This window comes from Bombina bombina, chromosome 1 (genome assembly GCF_027579735.1).
Source record: "Bombina bombina isolate aBomBom1 chromosome 1, aBomBom1.pri, whole genome shotgun sequence".
NCBI classification, from domain to species: domain Eukaryota; kingdom Metazoa; phylum Chordata; class Amphibia; order Anura; family Bombinatoridae; genus Bombina; species Bombina bombina.
The window spans coordinates 1,220,719,823-1,220,744,907 of record NC_069499.1 but is presented as its reverse complement, the minus strand read 5'-3'; the positions used below and the strand labels follow the sequence as shown (position 1 = coordinate 1,220,744,907).

At 37.1% G+C, this 25,085-nt stretch overlaps 1 protein-coding gene across 4 annotated transcripts in view; it reads right to left on the bottom strand.

The window, feature by feature from the left end:
• CBFB (core-binding factor subunit beta) overlaps positions 1 to 14,209 on the bottom strand; it is a 79,184-nt gene extending 64,975 nt beyond the window's left edge. For 2 of the 4 annotated variants that reach the window (XM_053700327.1, XM_053700330.1), the window contains exons 1-3: positions 13,991 to 14,209; positions 12,948 to 13,034; positions 12,412 to 12,528 (exon numbers count right to left, since the gene is read on the bottom strand). In XM_053700327.1, the coding sequence (XP_053556302.1) occupies positions 12,412 to 12,528; positions 12,948 to 13,034; positions 13,991 to 14,068 (282 nt within the window). In that variant the 5' untranslated portion in view covers positions 14,069 to 14,209. The remainder of the gene's footprint in view (positions 1 to 12,411; positions 12,529 to 12,947; positions 13,035 to 13,990) is intronic. The other 2 variants (XM_053700326.1, XM_053700324.1) reach the window with 2 other exon arrangements.
• Between the last annotated feature and the right edge of the window lie 10,876 nt (positions 14,210 to 25,085).

Sequence of the window (25,085 nt, the reverse complement as noted above, 5' to 3'; positions counted from 1 at the left end):
TTGTCTGTGATTATATAAAATATGTTTCCCGTTTAAAATTCAGGAGCCAGTAATAATAATATTTTGGAGCCACATATACTTTTAGGAGCCAGGCAGTGGTATTTGTATAAATATAAAATAACCCAAAAGTTAGGAGCAAGGGGTAAAATTCTAGGAGCCAGTGGCTTGCTGGCTTCTAGATTTGTTGAGCTTTGTGGTAACTAATGCAGAAGTACAACATGTAAGTTCAGGATAATATTCTGTTGTATAGGAAGAAGAATTAGCAGCAGAAAAAAGAAATCTAGTTCTTATACGACTTTACAGATCTCTAGTTTAGGCCACATTTTGAATATCATGGAGAACCCATCTCCTAAGTATATAAATAAACTAGAAACTGTTCAGGATGGTTACAAAATGGTACATGATCTAACGAAACCTACAAGGACAGACATCAAGACCTTCATGAGAGGCGATAAGATATAAACCTACAAGTATATAAAGAGTTTAATAAAGCTGATGATGAAAGCATTTTTCATAAAAAGAGTAACAGTAGAACAAAGAGTTATTAGAAGGGACACTTAAACTTTCCTGATTCAGATAGAGTATGCAAATTTAAACAACTTTCTAATGTACTTCCATTAACAAAAATGTGCAGTCTTTTTTATATTGACTCTTTTAAAGTCACCAGCTCCTACTCAACATGTGCATGAATTCACAGAATATACATATATGCATTAGTGATTGGCGTCACATGATACGGGGGGAGGGAAATAGACCTAACTTTGAAATTAGTATGAAAAAAAAAAAATCTACTACTCATTTCAAGTTCAACTCAGCACTCGCCAGATCAAATCGAGTTTTTTTTTTTGCCGACCCTCACAGGGGCTGCGCCCTGGTGGAATAATCGTAAAAAAAGCAGTCCATGCAAGTTGCGAGATGGCTCCTATAGAAAGTAATGGAGCTCGCTGGATAGGGACACTTCTCCATAGAGCGAAGTTAGCAGTGAGCATTTTAAAAATTAAATCCTGCAGCCAACATATAGAACATTATGCTGCTTTGAGTATAGCATCTTATATTAGCCTATATTTTCGTATGCATGTCTTTTTCTATTAGGGTTATAAGTATTAGTAGTATTTTGAGAAAAGCTTGCCACCTTTTAATTGGTGAGAAAATCTTTACAAAGTTACACTGGGATTAGAGAGACATTTTCATATACGCCCATGCTCAGCCCATTTTACGAAAAAACAATTACCCTTTGCATTTTGTATTTATAAGTACAAATTTGTGTGTTTTTTTGTACATTCAGTGTACTAAAATTACGATTTACACTGTGTATATTTAATACGATTTATTCCTGGGTAAATTACATACAAATTTTCCTTTTTTTTGGTAAAATATGATTTTTGGTGAAGAAATTTGTTACGATTTTGGATGCTCCTTAACAATACAATTTTTTCCTGCTTATTTTTGTGTGAATGGTTCAATTATTTGTTTTGTATAATGTTTAAAATATAAATTTTATTGTGCACTTTTCATACGAAAATACAGTATATGCCGCTTAGCGAGACACCCTGTTTTTATGGTAAAAAGTGGCTTTAGATCATTTCACCAGGGAAATTCTTTAATGGTCTCGCCAGCCCAGAGAGCTTTCAATCATCAACCCCTCAGTGCTATTGCATTGTCTTTTAATCACACATTGGTTGATTATGCAAATCTACTGTATTTACGGATCCTTTAACTAAACTAGTAGGTAAAGCCCACTAAAAAGGATACATAAATACAGCACTCTGGGCTCTGCAGTATCAGAAGTTCAATAATAAAGTGTGTTCAGTTACAATGTGAGGTGTTTTAGTGCAACTGAAAAACAACCTTTTATTAAAGGGACACTGTAGTCACAAAATAAATCATCCTAGATAGAAAAATATGCATCTAAATAAATAAATTTTCAATGCACATCATGTTCCAAATATTTACCGTTTGTAAGCAAATTATCGCAGAATTTTCCAAGTTTTACAAACCCACTGCTTTTCTAACGGATAGAGCTTTCCAACGTGGGCGGACAACTCCAGTTGGAAGATGGCGATTTTTGTACGAGATGCGCATACAAGAGATAGGTAAACGTAATTGAATACGTCACCGAGCCGATCTAGGCGATTTCTATTGGAAATGCGCATGCGTTATTGTCAATACATTGGGGTAATGTCGGCATCTGTGCCGCAATCTGCGCATGCGCGAAAAGACAAATCCAATTGCACATGTGTAGGTTAACGAAATCGCATTATAATTATATGCAAATACTGACAATCAGATTGGAAATTGAGGTATACAGTGTACGGCCCATATTTGAGGGCTGAATGAAGTGATGTCAAGCGGGTAAAAAAAAAATAATATATTTTATAAAGATATGGAGCATCGTTTCATGAAAAAATAATTTAGATTGGATTGTGTGGATTGATGTTAGTTAAAATATGTGGTCCGTTTTGAACAGAAAAAGCAAAAGTTAGTAATCCTTTAATATTTAGTTAAAAATGGGAAAAACATAAAAACAGTCTCTCATACATGAGGATTTTCAAACAACAATGGTATAGCCTTTGAACACTTGAGTGAAAAGACCCCAACTCAAACGTCTAGATAGATGCTTTTTGTGATACATAACATCTGAAATCCAAGACAGGCATGTATTTTTATGCCACAGATAAGGATAATTATAGGTTCTGGAAATAAATCATCTAGTGCCTTTGGTATCTTTCTATTACTAAGTAGAACAAAGGGTCATGGTCTCAAGTCAGAAACTAGTAGGTCCACTCAAGAAGTAATCATTGTATGTAAGCACTTTCTTTCGAAGGGTGGTTGATTAATGGAATAAACTTCTGTACATACAGAGACTGGAAGGGAATTCAAAAAATGCATGGGATATGCTTAAAGGGACAGTATACACCAATTTTAAATTAACTGCATGTAATAGACACTACTATAAAGAAGAATATGCACAGCTACTGATATAATAATCCGGTAAAAAAAAATAACTTTTAAAAATTTACTTAGAAGCTCCCAACATAACACTGTTGATTAGATTAGCCTGGGACACCCACTGAAAAGGGCCGATAGCAGACTCTCCCCTGCATATGAAAAGACCCATTATACAAACAGAAGCAGTCTGACGTCTGTATACATCAGTATGCATCTAAAACTTTGGGGATTGGTTAGGAGTCTGAAAATCAGCATGTTATTTAAAAATCAGCGAAAATATACATTTTTACAAAAACACACCCAGATGGATTATATAAATGGATCATCTACAAAACATTTATGCAAAGAAAAATCTTGTGTACAATGTCCAGAATTGTTATTGTTCTATAAAGATAGATAATCCTTTATTACCCATTGCCCACTTTTGCATAACCAACACGGTTATAGTAATATACTTTTTACCTCTGTGATTACCTAGGTATCTAAGCCTCTGCAGACAGCCCCCTTATTTCCGTCCTTTAGACAGTCTTGCATTTTAGCAAATCAGTGCTAACTCCTAAGTAACTCCATGGGAATGAACACAATATTATCTATATGGCACACATGAACCAGCATTGTCCTGCTATGAAAAACTGTGAAAATGCAAATAAAAGAGTTGGCTTCAATGTTTAGACATTAGCATATAAACCTACCTCGATTTAGCTCTCAACAATAAACCAAGAGAGCAAAGCAAATGTGATGATATCAGAAAGAAAGGTGGTAGATATTATGAGTCTTTTTGCAATACAAATCTAGTTTTCTGTTTCTAAAGTGGAGCCTCACAACATTACAATTATATTTGTAAAAAGTCAAAATGACCAATCCCACCAGTATAAGCAGAAAGTGGGCAGTGCAAGCAATGAATAAACCAGCAGGACAACACACAAAGGCTGAACAAGGTCTTGTTATCTACATTGATCTTAACCCCAGGGATTGACAAATTTGTTTAAAATGTATTAGCCAGTAAGAATATTTTAGGAGACAGATAGCGGTATTTGTATATAGAAATATGGAGAATAACCCAAAAAGTTATTAGCCAGGGGTAAAATTCTAGGAGGCAGTGGCTACCTGGATCCTGGGTTTGTCAAGCCCTGATCTATATCAACCACTGGAAGTTTTCAAAATTGATGATGGAAACTTTTTCTGTTAACCAGAATAATAGGGCATTATAATTAAATGGATAAATAAGAATAGAATAATATGTAGCTGTATTATTATATTAGTAGTTTAAATATAGATGATATAAGTGTAAATGTTTAGTTTCTATAAAGTACATTCTATCAAGTAATGGGTGCTGCCATGTTAGTGATAAACAGAAAACTAGTTCAGTCTTCTGCTGAGGACAATTAGGGACAGAAATATAAATCAGGCAATAAAGGTAGAGTTTGTGCAAACAAGGCTCTGTGGAAACCCAAACAACCTTGTTTGTATAGTCTATGTTATTGGCTGTTTATATCTTGTTCCTATTTGCAGCAGGACAGTGAGGCATGGCAAAGTCCATTAAATTTATAGAAACTCAGTGGAATTTAAAATAATAATAAAAAAAAAATTTCAGAGTTAAATTACAGTAAAAGAGGAAAAAATAAATAATGAAAGTACAATTTATTTATAAAGCGCCAACAAATTCTGCAGTGCTGTCCATGTGTACAAAAGATAAAAGGTACAATACAATATTTTAATATTTTAAGAGACAAGACAAAATGTATCAGGAGGAATTGAGGGCCCCATTCATGTGGGAATTACAATTTAGAAGGGTAGGAGGGTGAGAAACAGGAGGCGGGGACTGCAAGGGTTAGAATATTACAAAGTTGTTTTTTTTAACTACACATAATTAAACATTTAATTTCATACTGTTTAATATCTCTTTAAGAGTTACATATTCCAAAACTATCAAGAGATTGATGACAACTATATGACTACGAACATTCCAATTCAACAACAAATGGATCAAGTTGAGCCAAAAATGAATACACACTGAGTGCTAACAAACTGAGTCAGAAATAACCATTCAGCCACTCAGTGTTAAGAAACCACTGATATTTGACAATGATACTGACAGACCTAAGAATAAAGTCCTTCAACTAACAACACCCAAACATCCTGAAATAAAGTTAGTATAAAATGAGTGTTGGAAGCCTTTAAATGAAATATTTGTTTTTAAAATAGTCTATATCAAACCATCTCATGTGAACTGCATTGCACACAAGATCTAAGACATAACCACAACTGTCTAGTGATGCACACACATATTAATAGGATAAATAAACATAGCCTGATGTAAATTGCATCCTCGATAAGGCATAAAGAAAGCCATGATGGCTATAAAGAGAGATCTCTTGACCAGTGACAATATCCACCTCTTAAACCCACTAGTGATCATGCAGACTCCTTCAATCACCAAATGACTCAGCACAACCCCCCACCAGGAAAGTGCTTCTGGTATTCTATAGGATCAAACCGAGGGAGACCACAAATAGACAAAATGTATATTTGACTGTTCTGAAGTACAATACAAACAGGGTAACACCCAGACATTTTTAGCTCTAATGCAAGTAAGTTACAGACATTTTTACATCAACCATATGACAGCTAGTCTAGGTCATGTGACCCAACATTAGCAAAAAAGGCAAACAAAGACTATAAGAGAGGAGAGGAAAGACAATCGCCTCTTATAAAAGAATACACTAATAGCACTCTGAGGTTAAGGGTTAAATTGACAGCTTTAGAAAAAGACTGTTAGTGGTGAACAGCTTTCTTAAATTCACAAAATGTGGAACAACTTGATTAAATTAACTTTTATTAGAACACAAAAAAATGGAATTATAAAATGAAAAACACTCTCAGAAACTTGAAATCATGCGAGTATATGCTAACTTCAGAAGTTCATAGCCCAACACAAGTAATATATTGTGAGTCTGGCTCTGATGATTCCCCACTACTCGAGTGTGCAAACCAATTGTATGAGCTGTAGCGTATCTATTATGTTATTACTGCTGGTCCAATTCTTTATCAATTGAAATGTATTCTAGCAATGATTGGACACGCTTCTATACTAAAAGCATTTAGGATTTATTACAACAAGTGGTTAAATTATTGCCCAAGGGGAAATACAATCATAGATAAAAACCTAGGGGTTAAAATTAGTAACTTAATAAATTATATATTTTTTTAATATTGACTGTTTTAAGAACTTAAAGGGACATTAAACCCAAATTTTTTCTTTCATGATTCAGATAGAGAATACCATTTTAAACAACTTTCTAATTTACTTCTATTATCTAATTTGCTTCATTATCTTTATATTCTTTCCTGAAAAGCATATCTAGATAGGCTCAGCAGCTTCTGATTGGTGGCTGCACATATATGCCTCATGTTATTGGCTCACCAATGTGCATTGCTATATCTTTAACAAAGGATATCTAAAGATTGCAGCAAATTAGATAATAGAAGTAAATTGGAATGTTGTTTAAAATTATATTCTCAATCTGAATTGTGAAAGAACATTTTTGGGTTTAATGGCCCTTTAAATGGAAAATATTAGTTGGTACAATGTGTCTATTATATTGATTCAGTATCTATGAACACATTCCTTATTATGTTGATACAATATCTCCTTAATGTGGTTGTATATATTTCTACCATTCACCCATTCAGTATGGAGCGGTAACAATTATAGTCACCTATGCACATAGTCACTATAATTATAAAGCTTTGCAAATCTAATGATGTATAAGGTAATGAGGCTTTCGTAACCGTTATACCACAATATAATTATATAGACTCTCCTATGAAATAGGGAATGGATATCTTATAATAAATTAGGTATTCAATATAACCCTTACCGGAAGATTAGGTATATCAATGCCAATATAAAGGTATCTGATAGCTTCAAGAGCGCTGTGTATATATAAACAGCTATGTGCTCAATGATACACTTTTGTGTCTTGTTGTAATAAATCCTAAACGCTTTTAGTATAGAAGTGTGTCCAATCATTGCTAGAATACATTTCAATTGATAAAGAATTGGACCAGCAGAAATAACATAATAGATACGCTACAGCTCATACAAGTGGTTTGCACACTTGAGTGGTGGGGAATCATCAGAGCCAGATTAGCTCGATTTCAAGTTTCTGAGAGAGTGTTTTTAATTTTATAAATTCAATTTTGTGTGTTCTAATTAGTTAAAATATTTAATATTAATAAAATTCCTATATAATGAATAATATTTTAACTCACTTTAATGTGAGGTGTTATCTTTAGCACAACGGTGAGTATAATATGCCACTGGCTCTAAAAATATAATTTGGACACTCCTGTTACAAAGGGTGGTTCAGTTTCCTTGATCAATGCAGTTTAATCCACTAAACATAGTGTCCTGTGGAATATTAATTTCAATTTATTTGTAAAAAACCACTGTGCTTTACAACACAGCCTACATAGGAATTTTACAGCGTATTACAATTTGACTTGACACACCTAAATGATACAGGAGGAGGGTCCTACTCTGCTTACAATCTACACAATTCAATATTACCCCCCACCCCCAAACTACAATTTGACACCAGCTCATTTAAAAGCAGGGCTGCTTTTCTTTCAATACGCGTCACATCTATGTTTGAATTATTATGTTGCTGAGAATCAACATTTCAGTACCATCCAACTTTTGTTTTGTATATAATGGGTTATGAAATTGCAATTTGTTCATTGACCAGGTGGTATTTAGAGGGTCAAGTGAGGAGAGTCATCTTTTAAGTGGTCTCATGGGAGTATGGATTTATTTTTAGTGAGATACAGTTTCAGCGGCCTCCTACATTTTATGACTCTAAAGCTTGTGTCTAACAGGTTAGAAAATTACCATTTTCATACTGACCTCGCAATTAATATAGAGTCAAGTGACTACTCAGTTGAAAGAGGAGTTGCAACCACCCAAGTTGTACTGAGGTTGATAAAACAGTGGTTTTCATGCCTGTCCCCAGGATCAGACTGTAGACATGTGCCCAAGCTTATATGGAGGCATTTGTCCCCTCTCGCCCCTAAAGGGCACCCCTGGCTTTTGGAAAATAAATCATGTTCTTGCATAGAATGAGCAGGAGTCTCAGACAATACAATTTCATGTGTTCAAGTTAAATAATAATCACCACAAATGTGTTTCTGAACTTAAAATATTTGACCATCATTATATCCAAACAGGCACCCATCATCTGCTTCCTGAATGTGTTACACTTTAACCCTATTGTATAGCCAGGTGAAATGTGCATACAGACATGGGTAAGCCGTTTTTCCTACACATTAAACACACAGAACTTATGGAGACCAAACAGAAAAAAAAAGTTAAACTTAAAAGGGACATCAAACCCAACATTTTTCTTTCATGATTGAGATAAACAACTTTCGAATGTATTTATTATTATCATCAATTTGTTTGTAGAGAGCCAACAGTTTCTATTATAAATGTCTTCCTTCGCTCTGTATTCTTTGTGTAAGAAGCAGCAATGCACTACTAGGAGCAAGCTGAACACATCAGGTAAGCCAATGACAAGAGGCATTTATGTGCAGTCACCAATCAGCAGCTAGTTTCCAGTAGTGCTTTGCTGCTCCTCAGTCTACCTAGGTATGCTTTTCAACAAAGGATAGCAAGAGAATAAACCAACGTTTGTAATAGACATAAATTGAAACGCTGCTTAAAATTGCATACTCCGATTAAAGAAAGAAAAAATAAATGTGGGTTTCATGTTCCTTTAAAGGTTAAGGAAATAATCCAAGCTGTCAATAAAAAAACAGTTCCCATCTCTGCTCTAAAGGAAGGTTGTGTGAAATCTAAAGATGGGGTCATTAGACACAAAAGTGGGACATGGGCTAAAGGTTATAGCGGCAATATGTAGCTAATGGGATAACTGTGTATGTTTGCTATTGTTTCTTTTCACAAGGTTTCCCCAAGAGCTACAGTGAGATTCCTTTAAACCTATAAAGCTCTCTATAAATTAGAGTTATTTTATCACTATAATGTCCCTTTATTTCAACTCCAACAAAATGGATGCACTTATTAAACTCTTGAGATGGAGCAGAGAAATGGCACAATTGGGTGTCCTCAAGGCTGGAGGTAAAAAAAAAAAAAACTGCTGTAAACTGTGCAATTATGACTGATGGGCATAATGCAGTCTTAACTTTACTTTCTAAAGTCAGAACATGGAAATTCAGGACAGTATGAATAAGTTTTGCCCTGAAGCTGCATTTTACTGTTAGAAAAGCTTTTTTTGAGGTTTATTGCACATAATAGGCCTGATGATCTAAAGCGTTCCTCTCTGTTGAGATTGTGCGAGGTTTCTCTCCATGCTAGCGAGTTTTGATCATAAAGCCGTTAATCTCTTAGCCTTGCAAATGTTGGTCATTAGCTTTCTATTACGGCACAGACTTATATATACATACATCAAGCAAAAAAACTGAAGCAAACCTTCAAAAGATTTTCAGCATATGCAAAAGTTTTAACCCAAAATCTCTGGCTAATAGTTATCCAAAGAATGTTTTACAACTTCCTCTTCAGCTTCACATTAACATTTAGGTTCCCTATTAAGTCCCACGATCAATATTTTCATTACATTTAACAATAGGTTACAGTAAAAAGTAAATTGTTATAGTTAAATTATTGGCAGGGAAAAGTGCTTAAAAGCAAGATAACTTGCCTGTCAAAACACACATATATATCCCCAAAGATGTGCACACTCACTCTTTGGACTTTATACACTTTATTGTGTAACAGCATTTTGTGGACTGATGTCTAAGGAAGGGGATCTCAATCCCTGAAACATCATGCTGTCACACAATAAAGTGTGAATTTCATTTAAAGTCCAGAGAGTGCCTGCTAATCTTTTTGGAGATGAAGAAGAGAGAGAGAAGAGAAAGATGAGAGAGAAGAGAGAGAAGGCTTGGGGTGGTTCTGAATCACTGAACTAACCCTAGATAAGCTTAAAGGGATATTCTAGTCAAATTTAAACTTTCATGATTCAGATAGAGCATGCAATTTTCAGTGACTTTCTAATTTACTCCTATTATCAATTTTTATTCGTTCTCTTGGTATCTTTATTTGAATGTCAGCTTAGGAGTCGGTCCATTTTTGGTTGAGCACCTGGGTAGCGCTTGCTGATTGGTTGACTATATTTAGACACCAATCAGAAAGTGCTACCCATGTGCTGAACAAAAAATGGGCCGGCTCCTATGGTTGCATTCTTGCTTTTTCAAATGAAGATACCAAGTGAACAAAGAAAAATTGATAATAGGAGTAAATTAGAAAGTTGTTTAAAACTACATGCTCTATCTGAATCATGAAAGTTTAATTTTGACTAGACTGTTCCTTTAAAGCTGTGTATACAACAATGCTATAGCTTAAAGGGACCGTCTACACCAAATTATTTATTGTTTTAAAATATAGACAATCCCTTTATTACCCATTCCCCAGTTTTGCATAACCAACACAGTTACAATAATACACGTTTTAGCTCCGTGATTACCTTGTATCAAAACCTCTACAAACCCCCTTATTTCAGTTCTTTTGGCAGACTTACATTTTAGCCAATCAGTGCTAACTCCTAGGTAACTCCTCGTGCATGAGTACAGTGTTATCTATATGACACACATGAACTAACACCCTCTAGTGGTGAGATACTGTCAAAATGCATTCAGATAAGAGGCCGTCTTCAAGGTCTAAGAAATTAGCATATGAACCTCCTAGGTTTAGCTTTCAACTAAGAATATCAAGAGAACAAAGCAAAATTGGTGATAAAAGTAAATTCAAAAGTTGTTTAAAATTACATGCCCTATCTGAATCATTAATGTTTATTTTGGACTAGACTGTCCCTGAATGTATATATATATATATATATATATATATATATATATATATATATATATATATATATATATATATATATATATATATATATATATATATATATATATATATATATATATATATATATACACACACACATACACACCCATACATAAAATGACATTTTTAAAGTAACTTTGAAATTAAAAAGAGAAGCTTGTACTTTTGACTACAAAACTGATAGATTTCATTTTAATTGGTCAAGGCGTATTTAAGGTACTATAAAAAAAATTCTGTTTTTCCAAAAATTCCATTGACTTATAATTGGAATTTTCTGCAAGCTCTAAGGAGTGACTGGATATATTTTTTATGAAAATTGGCAACATTTTTTACTCATATGCATACACACATAGAAACATACATAATCTTCAATATGCTAATAAATATTAATATTATTATTGATTGAAGATGTTCATATTTCTCTCAGTTTGCACATGGATCTTTTTTTCTAGTCACAGTTATGTATTTAATTTAGATCAAATACAAAAACATTAATATTGCAGTAAACTCAAAATGAAATTCCCCATAAAATGAATAAGTAAACAATGCAATACAATATGCATTATATACTTGCACCTTTTCCAATAAAACCTCTAAAAAGTGTGATTTTTTTTTCACTCCCTCCTCCCAAGAGGCGCTTATGTGTCTACTGTAGTTTAATTGTTCCTAACCATGCTACAAAGTGATCACATAGATCATTGCAGGATAGGGTTGCCATATTGCCGCTTTAAGGGAGGACACATGAAATACATGTCAGGGGCTGTTTAAAAAATGTTCCATAAGAACCCTGACATATGTATTTTTCATATGTAGCCCCCCTTAAAGCGGCAATATGGCAACCCTAGTACAGCTCATTTATATCTAGGGCCTGATGATCTATAGCTCTCCACTTAGGTGAGACGGTCTAAGGCGTCTCGTTAGTACGGCGAGGTCCCTAAACATTTTTTTTTTTTTTTTTTTTAAAAACCTCAAATTCTATCTTCTTGAGAGATATTTCTCGCTCTATGCAGAGTTCTGTATGTGAAGGAGAGACTACTACTTTACAATATAAAGTCTAAAACAAAAATCACAAAGATTTTGTGTGATTTCTCTCCATGCTGGCGAGCTTTTGATCATCAGGCCCCTAGTCTTAATTGGATACAGAAAAGAAAACAGGATAAAGATTATTTGTTTTTAAAAGGGGCACCCCTTGTCTGTAAAACCCTGCAGTGTGTAATAATAAAATGATAGTTTAAGACAGACATCCTCAAACTTAGCCCACCAGAAGTTTTGGAACTACATTTCCCATGATGCTCAGCCACCTGATATGCTGGCTGAGCATCATGGGATATGCAGTTCCAAAACCTCTGGAGGGCCAAGTTTGAGGATGTCTGGTTTAAGACTATAAATATTTATTCTTATATGCATATCTCTACCAACACATAGCTTATTTGCATTATTCCATTGTATGTATGTATATATATATATATATATAATATGAACTTATTGTCCCTTAAATAACCATTCATATGATGATTTAAGGTGCACTTTCCTCTTACCTTTCCAGACTCTCTTTCAAAATCCACATACTCGCGGGTGGGAGCCTGTCGAGACTCACCCTGCCAAGTGGCTGGGAAAAACTGCAGGGACAGATTGGTTCCCGTGGCTACGAACGCCTTGAAATGGAAATCAATAAACAGCAAGTCAGAGGTATGCATTATTTAGCAGTTTATTATAGCATCATTCAGTTTGCTGGCCGCAGGAGATAGCTCCTAGAACATTAGATTTCAATCACTCTTCTTATTTTAAGGCAGCCCCTTCGGCACTTCTTACTGCTACCACATCCTGTATGGGTAGCAAATATAGCTATGGATTGTATTCTAAGCCTATACAGAATGATCATCAGTTAGAGAAGAGCAAGCGGCTTTCATCTACAAGTGATCCTTACAAAAAGTGCATATATATATATATATACATACATACATATACACACACACATATATATATATATATATATATATATATATATATATATATACACACACACATATATATATATAATATATATACATACACACACATAGTTACTACTTACTATTTCAGATCGCCCGTCCCTGCAAGCATTCTGGAAACGTGCTTGACGCTCTTCATGAGGTCTGTCCCGGAAGCCAGTGTATTTAATCTGAAAAGGGATTGATGGGAGAAAAAAAACGAGAATCATATGCCTTGTTTACTTATGGAAAAATATCAGAGATAACAGTAGATACATGTTTAAGAGGAAGCAGATATATTTGTCCCCCTATTAAGAGAGCATGGCAAAACATATCCTTTGTGCCTTCCTTGTATTACTGGTCTGCTCGTCATCACCCTATGCAATAGTTACTTCCCTATGTGTTTGTGTCTGTTTCTCCACAACTAATGCCCTCTTACTTTATAGTGGCTTTGCTATTTATCCATGTGCAGTGTGCTTTCTGTATAAAATATACTCTTCTCTCTCATTGTCCTACTTTAAAGGGACAGTCTTCACCAAAAATGTTATTGTTTGAAAAGATAGATAACCCCTTTATTACCCATTTTCCAGTTTTAAACAGCCAACATGGTTATATTAATATACTTTTATTAAATGTTATAAATTATATTAATAGAACAATGTTGGTTGTGCAAAGCTGGGGAATGGGTAGTAAAGGCATTATCTATCTTTTTAACAATAACAATTCCGGTGTAGACTGTACCTTTAAATTTTGACAACTATTTTATCTCTGTCTCTTGACACTCTTATATTTCTTGTTTTACCCTCTTCTTGGTCCCAAGCTTATTTTTCTTTGTATTTATCCCGTGTTCTCTCTGCCTCCCTTTTCTCACTTGTCTCTGTTTACTGTTGCACTAGTCTCTACTCTTTTACCCCATGCGCAGTGCACTTCTCTGTTCCATCTTGTTTTCAAACACGCTTTTTCTGTTGCCTGCTGAGCTAATGCTCTCCGTCCTCACTTGTCACTGTTTCTCCTCCAGCCCGTCTCTTTCGTCCGTTCGCTTAATCAGTTTTTTTTCCAATGCCTGCTCTCTTCTTTTACTCCACCTCTCTTGTCCCTGCTCTCTATTCCCCTGTCAAATCTCTTTGTTTCTCTCTGCTGCACTTACCTCACATTCTCGACTCAACTTCCGGAAAAATTCCTCGTTTTCAAATTTACTTCTCTGATCCTGTACAACCCGCGGCATCTTGACCCCCTTTAGCACTTACACCCACCGGGTTACCGCTTACCACCGGGTGTCTCTGATCTCCGGTGGTCCTGGGTTACGCCCCTTTCCTGCTCAAACCCCGACCACTCTCACGTACTAGGTTCCCTCCCCCGGTGGCCAAGCCCATTTAACCTTCACGATGCCAACAGCTTGGGTACCAAAACAGCTGGAAAACAACAGCATACCGAATATAAAATATAACAAACTACTTTGCATAGTATATGTATTTTTTTATTATTAATTCGTGTGATTACGAACATCTACGTTTTGATTCTGAAGATGCAGAATGATACTGTATATCAGCTGGCACTCTGATAACTATTTCGTAGGGTACACACATTTGAATAACCCTCTAAGACAGGATCGATCAGTAAAGTCACACTAAAAATAAAAACTCTAATTGTGCAAATGTATCCATGTAATAACTAGGGTTGGCAACTGTGCTCCTCAAAAATATTAGGCAACCTGTGGTTGACTGCATGTATGGTAGGTTTGATCACAATCGTCCCCATTCTTAAAACCTGCATGTATATTATGGAAAATGTACTTCATACTTACCTTATTTTCCTTTCCTGGTTATGGGCATGGGGCCATGACAGCAATACCCAGGGGTTAGCTCCTCCCCTCAGGACAGGAAATTGAATCAAAATATACCATAAGTACCCTAAAGTCCCTGTACTCCTCCGTTTGTAACCAGCCACACCAAAGGGCGGGACCGTATTGCTGTCATGGCCCATAACCGGGAAAGGAAAATAACGGTAAGTATAAAGTAAATTTTCCCTATTCCCAGCAATGGCCATGACAGCAATACGCCAGGGTAATACCCTAGCACAAGAACTCTGGAAGGGAAAAGAAAACACAACAAAGGAAGATACTGCAAAAAAGATTATTAATTGTTAACAAAACAAATATTATGATGCTGCCAAAACAGCGGCTCCAAAATAAGCCTGTTTAGCAATCTGACATCCAAGAGGTAGTGAGAAATAAATGTATTCACAGAAGACCATGATGCCGCCTTGCATATTGGGTCCATAGGAACGCGTGCAGCAGCTGCCCAGGAGGCAGAATAGACTTGAGTAAAATGTGCTTTAATGCCCTGAGGAACCAAAACCTGACAACATTCATAGGCCTTTGAAATGACGGACACTATCCACCAAGAAATAGTAGCCACTGAGGCCATCTCCCCTCTCTTAGGACCCATGGGAAGGAGAAAGAGCTGTGAGGATTTCCTCCAATCCATAGATCTCTGAAGGTAAATAGACAAACACTGGACAACATCCAGGTTTCCTCTTCCGCAGAAATAGGATTCGGGAAATAGAACTTCTTCAACTGCCAGTTCTGAAAGGAAGCCAACATATTTACCTCTGGAAGACCCCAGCGATCCACAATCATCTGAAAAGCCCAGTCTGCCAAGCACATGTCTCCCGATTAAATGACATGTCTGCTGAGGTAATCTGCTTCCATGTTCTCTGTACCCAGAAGATAGACAGCCGATAGACCCCTCAAGCTGGATTGCGCCCATCGCATCAAAGGAACCATAATTCTCATCATGTCCCGACTGCATGTGCCTCCCTGATGATTCAAGTATGCCACCACAGTCCTGTTGTCCATCTGAATCTTGACCCAATGATGGCAGATTACACTTCCCAACTGAATCAGAGCCTCGAACACTGCCCTCAACTGTAAGAGGTTCGATGGAATCTTCTTCATGGTGATAGGCCAAGTTCCCTGAACACGGTAATTGCCCATATGAGCTCCCCATCTTGACTGACTTGCGTCCGTCATTACTGTTTTCCAGTCGATATCTCCCAGGAAAAACCCCCAGAGAAGATGTTGATCCTGTAGCCACCACATCAGCTCTTTCTTGACCACTCCGGAGACTAAAATAGGTTGATGCAGAGACTCCTGCCCTTGAACTGCAAAAGGAAGGACCGCTGAGGAAACCTAAGGTGGCATTGAGCCCACTTGGTCAGACCAATGGTGAAGAAAAGCTTCCCCAGCAGACTCATAAAACCCTTTGCGAAGATTTGTCTGAGCCGGAGCACCAGTCGAATCTTCTCTATCTGCCTGACTGCCCCGTCTTTTGTCAACTGAACTAGACCCCATTGGGTATTGAACAGGGCGCCCAGGAACATCATCTGCTAAGAGGGAACCAGCTGGCTCTTGTGGAGCAATTGGCTTCCAAAGATAACTCGTTTTTAGTAATTTGTACCATTAGTTAAAATATAATGTTTTAAGGTTCACGGGACATGTATTTGAAATTGATACATGATACATTATTCACTGAATGTTACTATTGTATTCACTTAACCTATTGAATATATGTTGTTACCATTTTGTATAATAAGGCGTTTTACCACTAGATGGCAACCTTGTCATATTTTTACCACAATTTTTTGGCGCCATTAGGGCTATTTAAATCTTGTTGTATTCATGTTTTGTCAAGCTTGAAAAAGGGCTGATTGTTTTGCCCGAAACGTAGCTGTTGTGGACCCTATTTTGCACAATAAATGTCTTTGGATTTATTCACTAGCTGGAGGACTTTTCTTTCTTCAATGATTTTGCTGGGCATGGTAAGCCCTCTCCGTGCTGTGTGAATAGTGAGTGCTGTATTTCAGTTATTTTGTTTCAATATATGCTTTACCATTTGAAACACTTGCACAACTATGACCTCTGAAATTGCAAATACAATGAAGGGTACCAATACTTTTGGATACTCAATTGAAGATGCACAGGCTGTATTTTCTTCAGTGTTGGGATCTAGTGACTTTTTAAATGTTGCCCCTAAAGAAAGGTCAAGTCAACGATTGAAAAAAGACAGTGTTAAACAGATGGTGTTGAAATTACATGCTGTCACTCTATCAGAGTATTTTAGATTACAGCGGATTCCCAGGGGTTTACGTATGTCTACCAGACTTACCCTTTTTGCAGACAAACCAGAATATTGTGAAAGGTTTGAAAATATCTTGAACAAATGTTCATTTGATATCATCACTTGGATAGTTGAATTTGCACAGAACGAGATTGCCAAATATAAAGATGAAGTGGAGAAATCTAAACAAGAATTACAACAGAGTATACCACTGGATGAATATAAAACCTTGGTGGATAAGATCTCCAAATCTGTGAGTGATTATAAAAAGTCACTGGAAGAAAGAAAACGTACCAAGTTCATGCATGACGAGCAGGATTATCTCCAGGGCAATGTCTATCGGTGGTCGCAGAAGGCAGATGTGGGCAGCAGTGGCGTAGCGTGGGGGGGGCCACAGGGGCGGTTGCCCCGGGCGCAAAATTCTGAGGGGCGCAAAATGCTTGGCTCCCAGCCTCCCCAGTCCCCACCATCTCAAGACAGTAGACAGTCACAGTCCCACTCCCAGCGGCGCTACAGGGAGGCTAAAAATCTGACAGGCGCCTGCGCCTGCGCCCAGACGTTCTGTCTCTCAAGTGAATTGTCTACTACTCTGAAGTCAAGACGTGCTGTGTAATGATTTAATTATCATAATTTTATGAGTGTAATCCTATCCGACCGTTACCTGCTGCTAGACTAGTGTTTACGCCACTAGTTAGCACGGTCCACTCCCACTCCCAGCGCACATGTCAGGAGGGAGGAAGAAGTCAGAGCAGCAGAGCCAGAGTGGAGTCAGACTGACTAGCATGCCGCGCCCGCAATGATAAGGTAAGTAGTGTCAACAGAAATTACCAAACTCATCACCGGGTCCGTATCAGAACCAGACCACCAGTGCCACTGCCAGCCAGAATTATAATTAAATTATTATAGCCCCTGTTTTTGCCTGGGCCCTGGGGAATAGGGATTGGAAATGGCAACGCACGCAAAATGCAGCTTAGCCTCTACCGTTACCCAGGTGACGTCGCAGGGCCAGCCAGCCAGCCAAGTTTTAAAGGACCCAGAGTCACTCTGAGCCAGCCAGCCAAATTCCAACTTCCAAAGGACCCACAGTCTGAGCCAGCCAGCATGCCAGAGTGTGAGAGTGATCTATGCTGCTTTAAAGTGAAAGCTGTTTATTTTATTTCAAATTCATTTTTAACCTGGGTAAAATAAAACATACAAGATGTAGATGATCTACATCTTGTATGTTTTACCCAGGTTAAAAATGAATTTAAAAAAAATAACTGGCTTTCACTTTAAAGCAGCATAGATCACTCTCACACTCTGGCATGCTGGCTCAGATGTATTTTAAAAATGAAATCCCATGTTTAAATATTAAACCATAAAAAATGTAATTGTTAAGTTATATAATGTACTTAATGTATATAATAAAGTAATGGCTGCCTGCAACCATATTGAATCCTAATTTTTAAGGATGAATGTAGAGTTTAGAATTATATATATATATATATATATATATATATATATATATATATATATATATATATATATATATATATATAGTATATATTTTTGTTGTTAAAATAAAGCTTTGTTTGTTTTAAAACAAAAACCTGTCTCCTAAGTTGTTGAGCTGTCTCCTAGATTCAAAGCAAATTTGCCAATCCCTACTGTACTGGTGGAAGAGACTCAGTCAGTGCTAATGGATTAGGGGGGCGCAATTCTTGCCTTGCCCTGGGCGCTGAGAAGCCACGCTACGCCACTGGTGGGCAGACCTCCAAAGTCGAGGTTTCAACGTCAGAGACGCAACAAGCATTGCACACCAGGACACACACAGAGTGAATCGGAATCCTGTGCATGTTTTTTGACGGAAGACTCAGATGGCGACGCCGGAGGGGCGGTAGGAAACAGGTCAGAGGTCGGGAGAGTTCGACAGTTCAATTGGTTGCAAAGCTTGACCCGGTGAGTAATATGTTGTCTAACTCACAACAAAAACGGGTCATGGAGACTTTACCGAGCAATAATATTCTGTTTGAGGTAGATCGTCCTAGGTCCCATATAAATGTTATAACAGATGTAATGGACTTTGATGGTCATGATAAATATTCTGCAGCATTGGGACTTCCAGTTACTTCTTGTGCTAGTAATACTGATGCTGTTGATGACAATAATATTGTGCACAATATTTCAGGTATTGATTTTTCTGATGCAGAGGCTTCTTTGTTGAATAAGGTTTTATCATATTGCCCAATAAATAGAGGTAATTTATTCCAGGTTAAACAAGAGCTACATAAGTTTTTTGGTCTATTAGGTTGAAATTATTTTTTTATAAAGATATTGATATGGCTTGTGGTAAAGGGCATATTAAAGATGATAGTGTTTTGACTTGCAAATCTGGGGGGTTAAAAAATCCCAGCAAATTTATTGATAAAAGTGCAAATACATATTTTGATTTAGTTCTTAGTGATGTTGAACGATTATTCCAAAAACCTGATTATGTTTTTCAAAAGAAAAAGTTGGAATTTAATACAGATCTAGCATCATTAAGAACCATTAAATCAAGGAAAGGATTAACAGTGAAAGGTGCTGACAAGGGTGGTGCTTTAGTGATGATGGATCAGGAGGCATATATAACAGAAATTACACAGCAATTGAATGATACATCAGTATATACAGTAATTGGTTTTGATCCAACACATAAGATACAGAGTGAAATAGCTAATATTCTATCTAATGCTGTTAAGAGTGAATTGATTTCAAGTGATTTGAGGGATTTTTTTACAAATAAAGCATCCTATTAGAACGGTTATATATTGTTTACCGAAAATTTATAAGAATAAATCTAAACCACCAGGCAGTCCCATAGTAGCTGGTTCAGGTTCAATTTTTACAAATATTTCTGTTTTCCTTGACGAAATTTTACAACCTTATGTTATTAAGTCATCTTCTTATATCAAAGATACTTATGATTTTTTGAAAAAACTTGAAGATCTTAATTTACAAGGCCAAAAAGTAATTCTATTTACCCTAGACGTCTCAAGCTTATATACGTCTATTAAACATACAAGTGGGATAGCTTCTGTGACCAAAGTATTGGGAAGTGATATGAAATATAGTATGGCCCAAATTCAATTTTTTTTGAGATTGTTAGAGCTAATTCTCTACACTATTTTCTTTTTAAAGATACTTTTTACTTTTAGAGAAAGAGGACAGTTATGGGATCCAATGTCGCCCCTACCTATGCCAACATTTTCATGAACAATTTTTAAGAGTTATTTGTTTATGAACATTCTTTATTTAAAGAATATGGTGCCACTTGGTGGCGTTTTAACGACGATGTGTTTGGCATATGGTACGGCGACATTGGATCCCTACTTACTTTTTTTGATGACCTTAATAGTTCAGTTAATGGTATTAAATTTACTTTGACATATGATTTGCAATGCATTCAGTTTTTAGATACATGCATCTATAAAGGAGAACATGGGTTGAAAGCTGATATTTATTCTAAGCCTACTGATAAGAATAATACACTATTATTTGGTAGCTTTCATCCACCCTCTACCTTTAAGGCTAGAACTAAGAGCCAATTATTGCGAGTTGATCACATTGTATCTGACCCTGAGGGGAAAAAAGTACGTTTTGGAACAGATGTAAAACACGTAAAGGATATTTTCCATGTTTATCATGCATCAATTGTAATTCTATGATTAAAGGTGACAGTTTTTGTCACCCTTATACAGGTAAAAAATATATGATTAAGGAATATTTGACTTGCAGATCAAGATATATTATTTATTCCATTAAATGTCCGTGCTCTTTAATTTACATTGGGTAATCGACTAGAGAGGCACGTGAAAGAATTTCTGAACAAAAGTCAAATATTAGATGCAGTGATATAGATGCTCCAGTTGCTTCTCATTTTTTGAAGGCTGGTCACAGTATTAGTCAACTACGGTTTCAGTTGATTGAGCAGGTACATATGCCTAGAAGAGGTGGTGACAGAGAGAATATACTTAACAAGTGGGAGACTTTTTGGATTAATGAGTTAAATACCTTATGGCCAAAGGGACTCAATAGGGAATGCAACTGGACAGCATTTTGGTAAATTCATGAGATGTGTTTTCATGGAATGAAATTTATTGTGTATGACATATCTATTTCTTTGTGTTTAATATTATCTGACCAATTCCATTTATGAATGAATATATTTAATATATATTTTTTTGAGTATCTTTTTGTTTGACTAATTTATAAATGTACTTATTGGAATATTTTTTCTAATTTTCACACGTAAGATGTTTTTAAATTAAGAATTAATTGTGGTCTTATTATGAGATCAAATGATATTCTGGTGGTTAATTGATGAATATATGTTTTTAGTAATTTGTACCATTAGTTAAAATATAATGTTTTAAGGTTCACGGGACATGTATTTGAAATTGATACATGATACATTATTCACTGAATGTTACTATTGTATTCACTTAACCTATTGAATATATTTTGTTGCAATTTTGTATAATATGGTGTTTTACCACTAGATGGCAACCTTGTCATATTTTTACCACAATTGTTTGGTGCCATTAGGGCTATTTAAATCTTGTTGTATTCATGTTTTGTCAAGCTTGAAAAAGGGCTGATTGTTTGCCCGAAACGTAGCTGTTGTGGACTCTATTTTGCACAATAAAGGTCTTTGGATTTATTCACTAGCTGGAGGACTTCAATGATTTTGCTGGGCATGGTAAGTCCTCTCCGTGCTGTGTGATTAGTGAGTGCTGTATTTCAGTTATTTTATTTCAATAACTCGTCCTCCCCCAGGATAAGAATATTGTCTAGGTAGTGGTAGATATGAATCCCTTTCTTCCGAATCTCTGCAATCAATGCTACCAGAACCTTGGAGAATAATCGGGGAGCAGAACTTAGACCGAAGCGGAGGGCTTGAAACTGCAGATGCTTGTTGTCCAGACAAAACCTCAAATATTTTTTTTGGGAAATGGCCATGGGGATGTGGAAATAGGCATCCTTTAGATCCACTGAAACCATCCAAACATTTGGAGAGACCACCTTTATTATGGACTGCAAGGATTCCATCCTGAATTTTCTTGCATGCAAGGAGGTATTCAGCCGTGAGAGATCCAGGATTGGCCTCCAATTGTCGGGACCCTTCGGAGCCAGAAACAGTCTGGAATAAAAACCCTTGAAGTGCTCTCCCTGTGAAACTGGACAGATAACCCTGTCCTGCAGAAGAGATTCCACAAAGTGCCTCAGAGCTGCCCTCTTTTCCTGGTCGTCCGTGAAAGTGGACCAAAAAAACTTTGGAGGAGGAGTGTCTTCGAACTCCAAATGACACCCTATCAAGATGACACTGCGGATCCAATCATCTTCTATGGATCGCACCAGATCACAGAGAACCTGAATAATCTTGCCCCTACCTCTGGGAAACTGGGCCGGAAACCCGTCAGAACTGTCCCTGACAAGAGGAGTCGCCCCGGCCTCTTCCAAATTTTTTGGAAAATTGGCCACCTCTCCAGGGCTGATTCCGGAAAGCTTGTCTCCCTGGTCTAAATTGGCTTGTCTCCCGAAAGGAACGTCGATCCCTGCCAGATGAGCGACCTCCTCCTTTGTTTGAAGGCAAAAGGGCCTTCTTACCTTCTGCAGCTTTTTCAATACAGTCATCCAGATGCTGACCAAACAACATCTCGCCCTGGAAGGGAAGGGCACACAAGCTGTTCTTGGAAGCTGTATCAGCATCCCATGCCTTCAGCCATAAGATTCTCCTGCTTGCCACATTTAACACCATGGATCGTGCCTTTGATCTGACCAGATCCACTGAAGCTTCAGTACCAAAATCTGCTGCCAGTTGTATGTCTACAACTGTATTTAAGAGATGAGATCTATGGACTCCCTCCTTAATATCCTCTTCTAGGTCATTTGTCCATTGCTTGAGGGCCCTTGAGACCGAGGTAAAAGCAGCAGCAGGGTGTAGACTTGCCCCAGATGCTACATAGACTTTGGAGAGATTAATATCCGCCCTTCTTTACATAGGGTCACGCAAAGAACCTGAATTGTCCACAGGTAAAGTAATTTTCTTAGTCAAGCGCACCACAGCTACGTCCACCTTAGGGGCCGCAATCCAGGAGACCGAATCTGATTCCTTAAAAGGATACAATCTGCCAAACCTTCATTGAATAGAAACTTTCTTTTCTACTTTCAGCCATTCATCTTTAATAAGGTCTCTGATGGTATCATGAAGAGGAAAGGAAAAGTCTTTCTTTTTCAGGCTGGCAAAATGCTTGATCATCCTCTTCTCTGGAAGGGTCGCCCGTCAATTGACCTTCCTCCTCTGAGCTCCCCACCTCAGGCTCCTCTGAGACAGCTGATGTGTGGATAGCTTCTCTTACCCCCTCTGCTACAGCCTGACATATAAAGGATATAACGTCTGTTGAAGGAGCCTGGAGGGTTGAGGGTCCTGCCGCCCTGTTAATACACCCAAGGCAGAGTTTTTTCGGGAGGGTCTTGGACTCCTATCCACAGGATTAGCCGGGGATCTACCGGGAGACCTGAGGGAACAGAAAAGGCTAAAATCAAAACATGCTCAATTTATTTTATTTTTTTAAACCCATAACTGAGCATTGCTTACATTGAACCTCTTGAATGCAACCTATTGTTTTTATGTGTGGGGGAAGCCATGAAAATCTGGGCAACTAACAGTAAAAAACACAAACTAAGTAAAAAGAAAAGCATGAAAGCCTAAAAAAACAGAAAAGAAAACAAGGGAGAAAAAAACAAAACACCAACCTGCTGCACTGAAAACAGACCAGGAGAACAAACAGGAAGTAACCAACACCCTGCTACTTTTAAACTGACTATAAAAAGGCACCAAAAGAGCCCTATATATAATAAACATGTACATTACCACAGGAAGTACCTGATTTGCACTGTTAACCTGCTTCCCCCACCTTACCTGTATGAAGGAACCATTCCCAAAGGGTTCTGCAGGTACCTGAGGATTTATCCTGCCCCTGGGTTCCATGCTGCTACCAGCGGATCACTGCAGCTTCTTACCGCTGGTCGCTAAAGGGGGTCCTGTAGGGGGACGCCCTTGGAGAAGTGCCATGTACTGCAGCTTCCAGGGGGAGAGAGGCAGAACTCCCACCAGACATGAGGCTAAACAGCCCCTGGTAAGCAATAAAATATCCCTAAAGTAAATTACCAAGTCCTAGGGAGTGTGGACAGGAAAAAGAACTGAGAAGTACAGGAGCTATAGGGTACTTATGGTATCTTTTGATTTAATTTCCTGTGCTGAAGGGGTGAGGGGAGGAGCTAACTTTTTTTCCTGTTTGACTCTTTTAGCTAAGGGGCTATAATATCCCAAAAAATGACATGTTTTAATATGTCAACCCTAGACTACTGTGTTAATCTTTGTAGGGGTTAAACACACAGTAATGAAGGGTCGATGGCCTTAAAATTACATGCTCTAACATATTAGAGCATGCAATTTTTCAAATATTATGACCCTTTAATATCCCATGACTGACACTTACTGTTTTTTTACCCCCCTTTGCTGCCAGTAGCATACAGAATAGAGTGTGCTCTGTGTCACTTCTTTCTGGGCCATATTTGTAATGCTTAGAAGTTTATATTTGTAGTATATAGAACATGTCATTCTGGCACATTTTACACAAATATGTTTATACATTTGATAAATAACCTTACAAAAGAACAATATTTCATAAACTGAATCCAACTTCTATAGACAGATTTACAATGTTTTCTAAAATACAATATAAAAGTTGATTATAAAAAGTACAGTATTATTGTTTAACATTAACTGACACATTAATTGCAATGTAGTTCAATCTTTGCAAATAGACTTTTCAACTTTGGGTAGATGTTTAGAGGGACAATAAACTGCTGGGCACAACTACCCTAGAATGGTTACTACTCACTATGGGTCCGATCTATCATGGCCTGAATGGGGACAAATACATTTGTTTCCATGCGAGCCTTTGGGCTCGCCGGAAAAACAGGAGTTAAGAAGCAGCGGACCTATGTGATTGCCAACTTTTGACAACTGTATAATGTGCTTCACGTTAGGGTGCATGATACAACGCAGGACCTTACATTTTTGCAGCTGCTGCATTA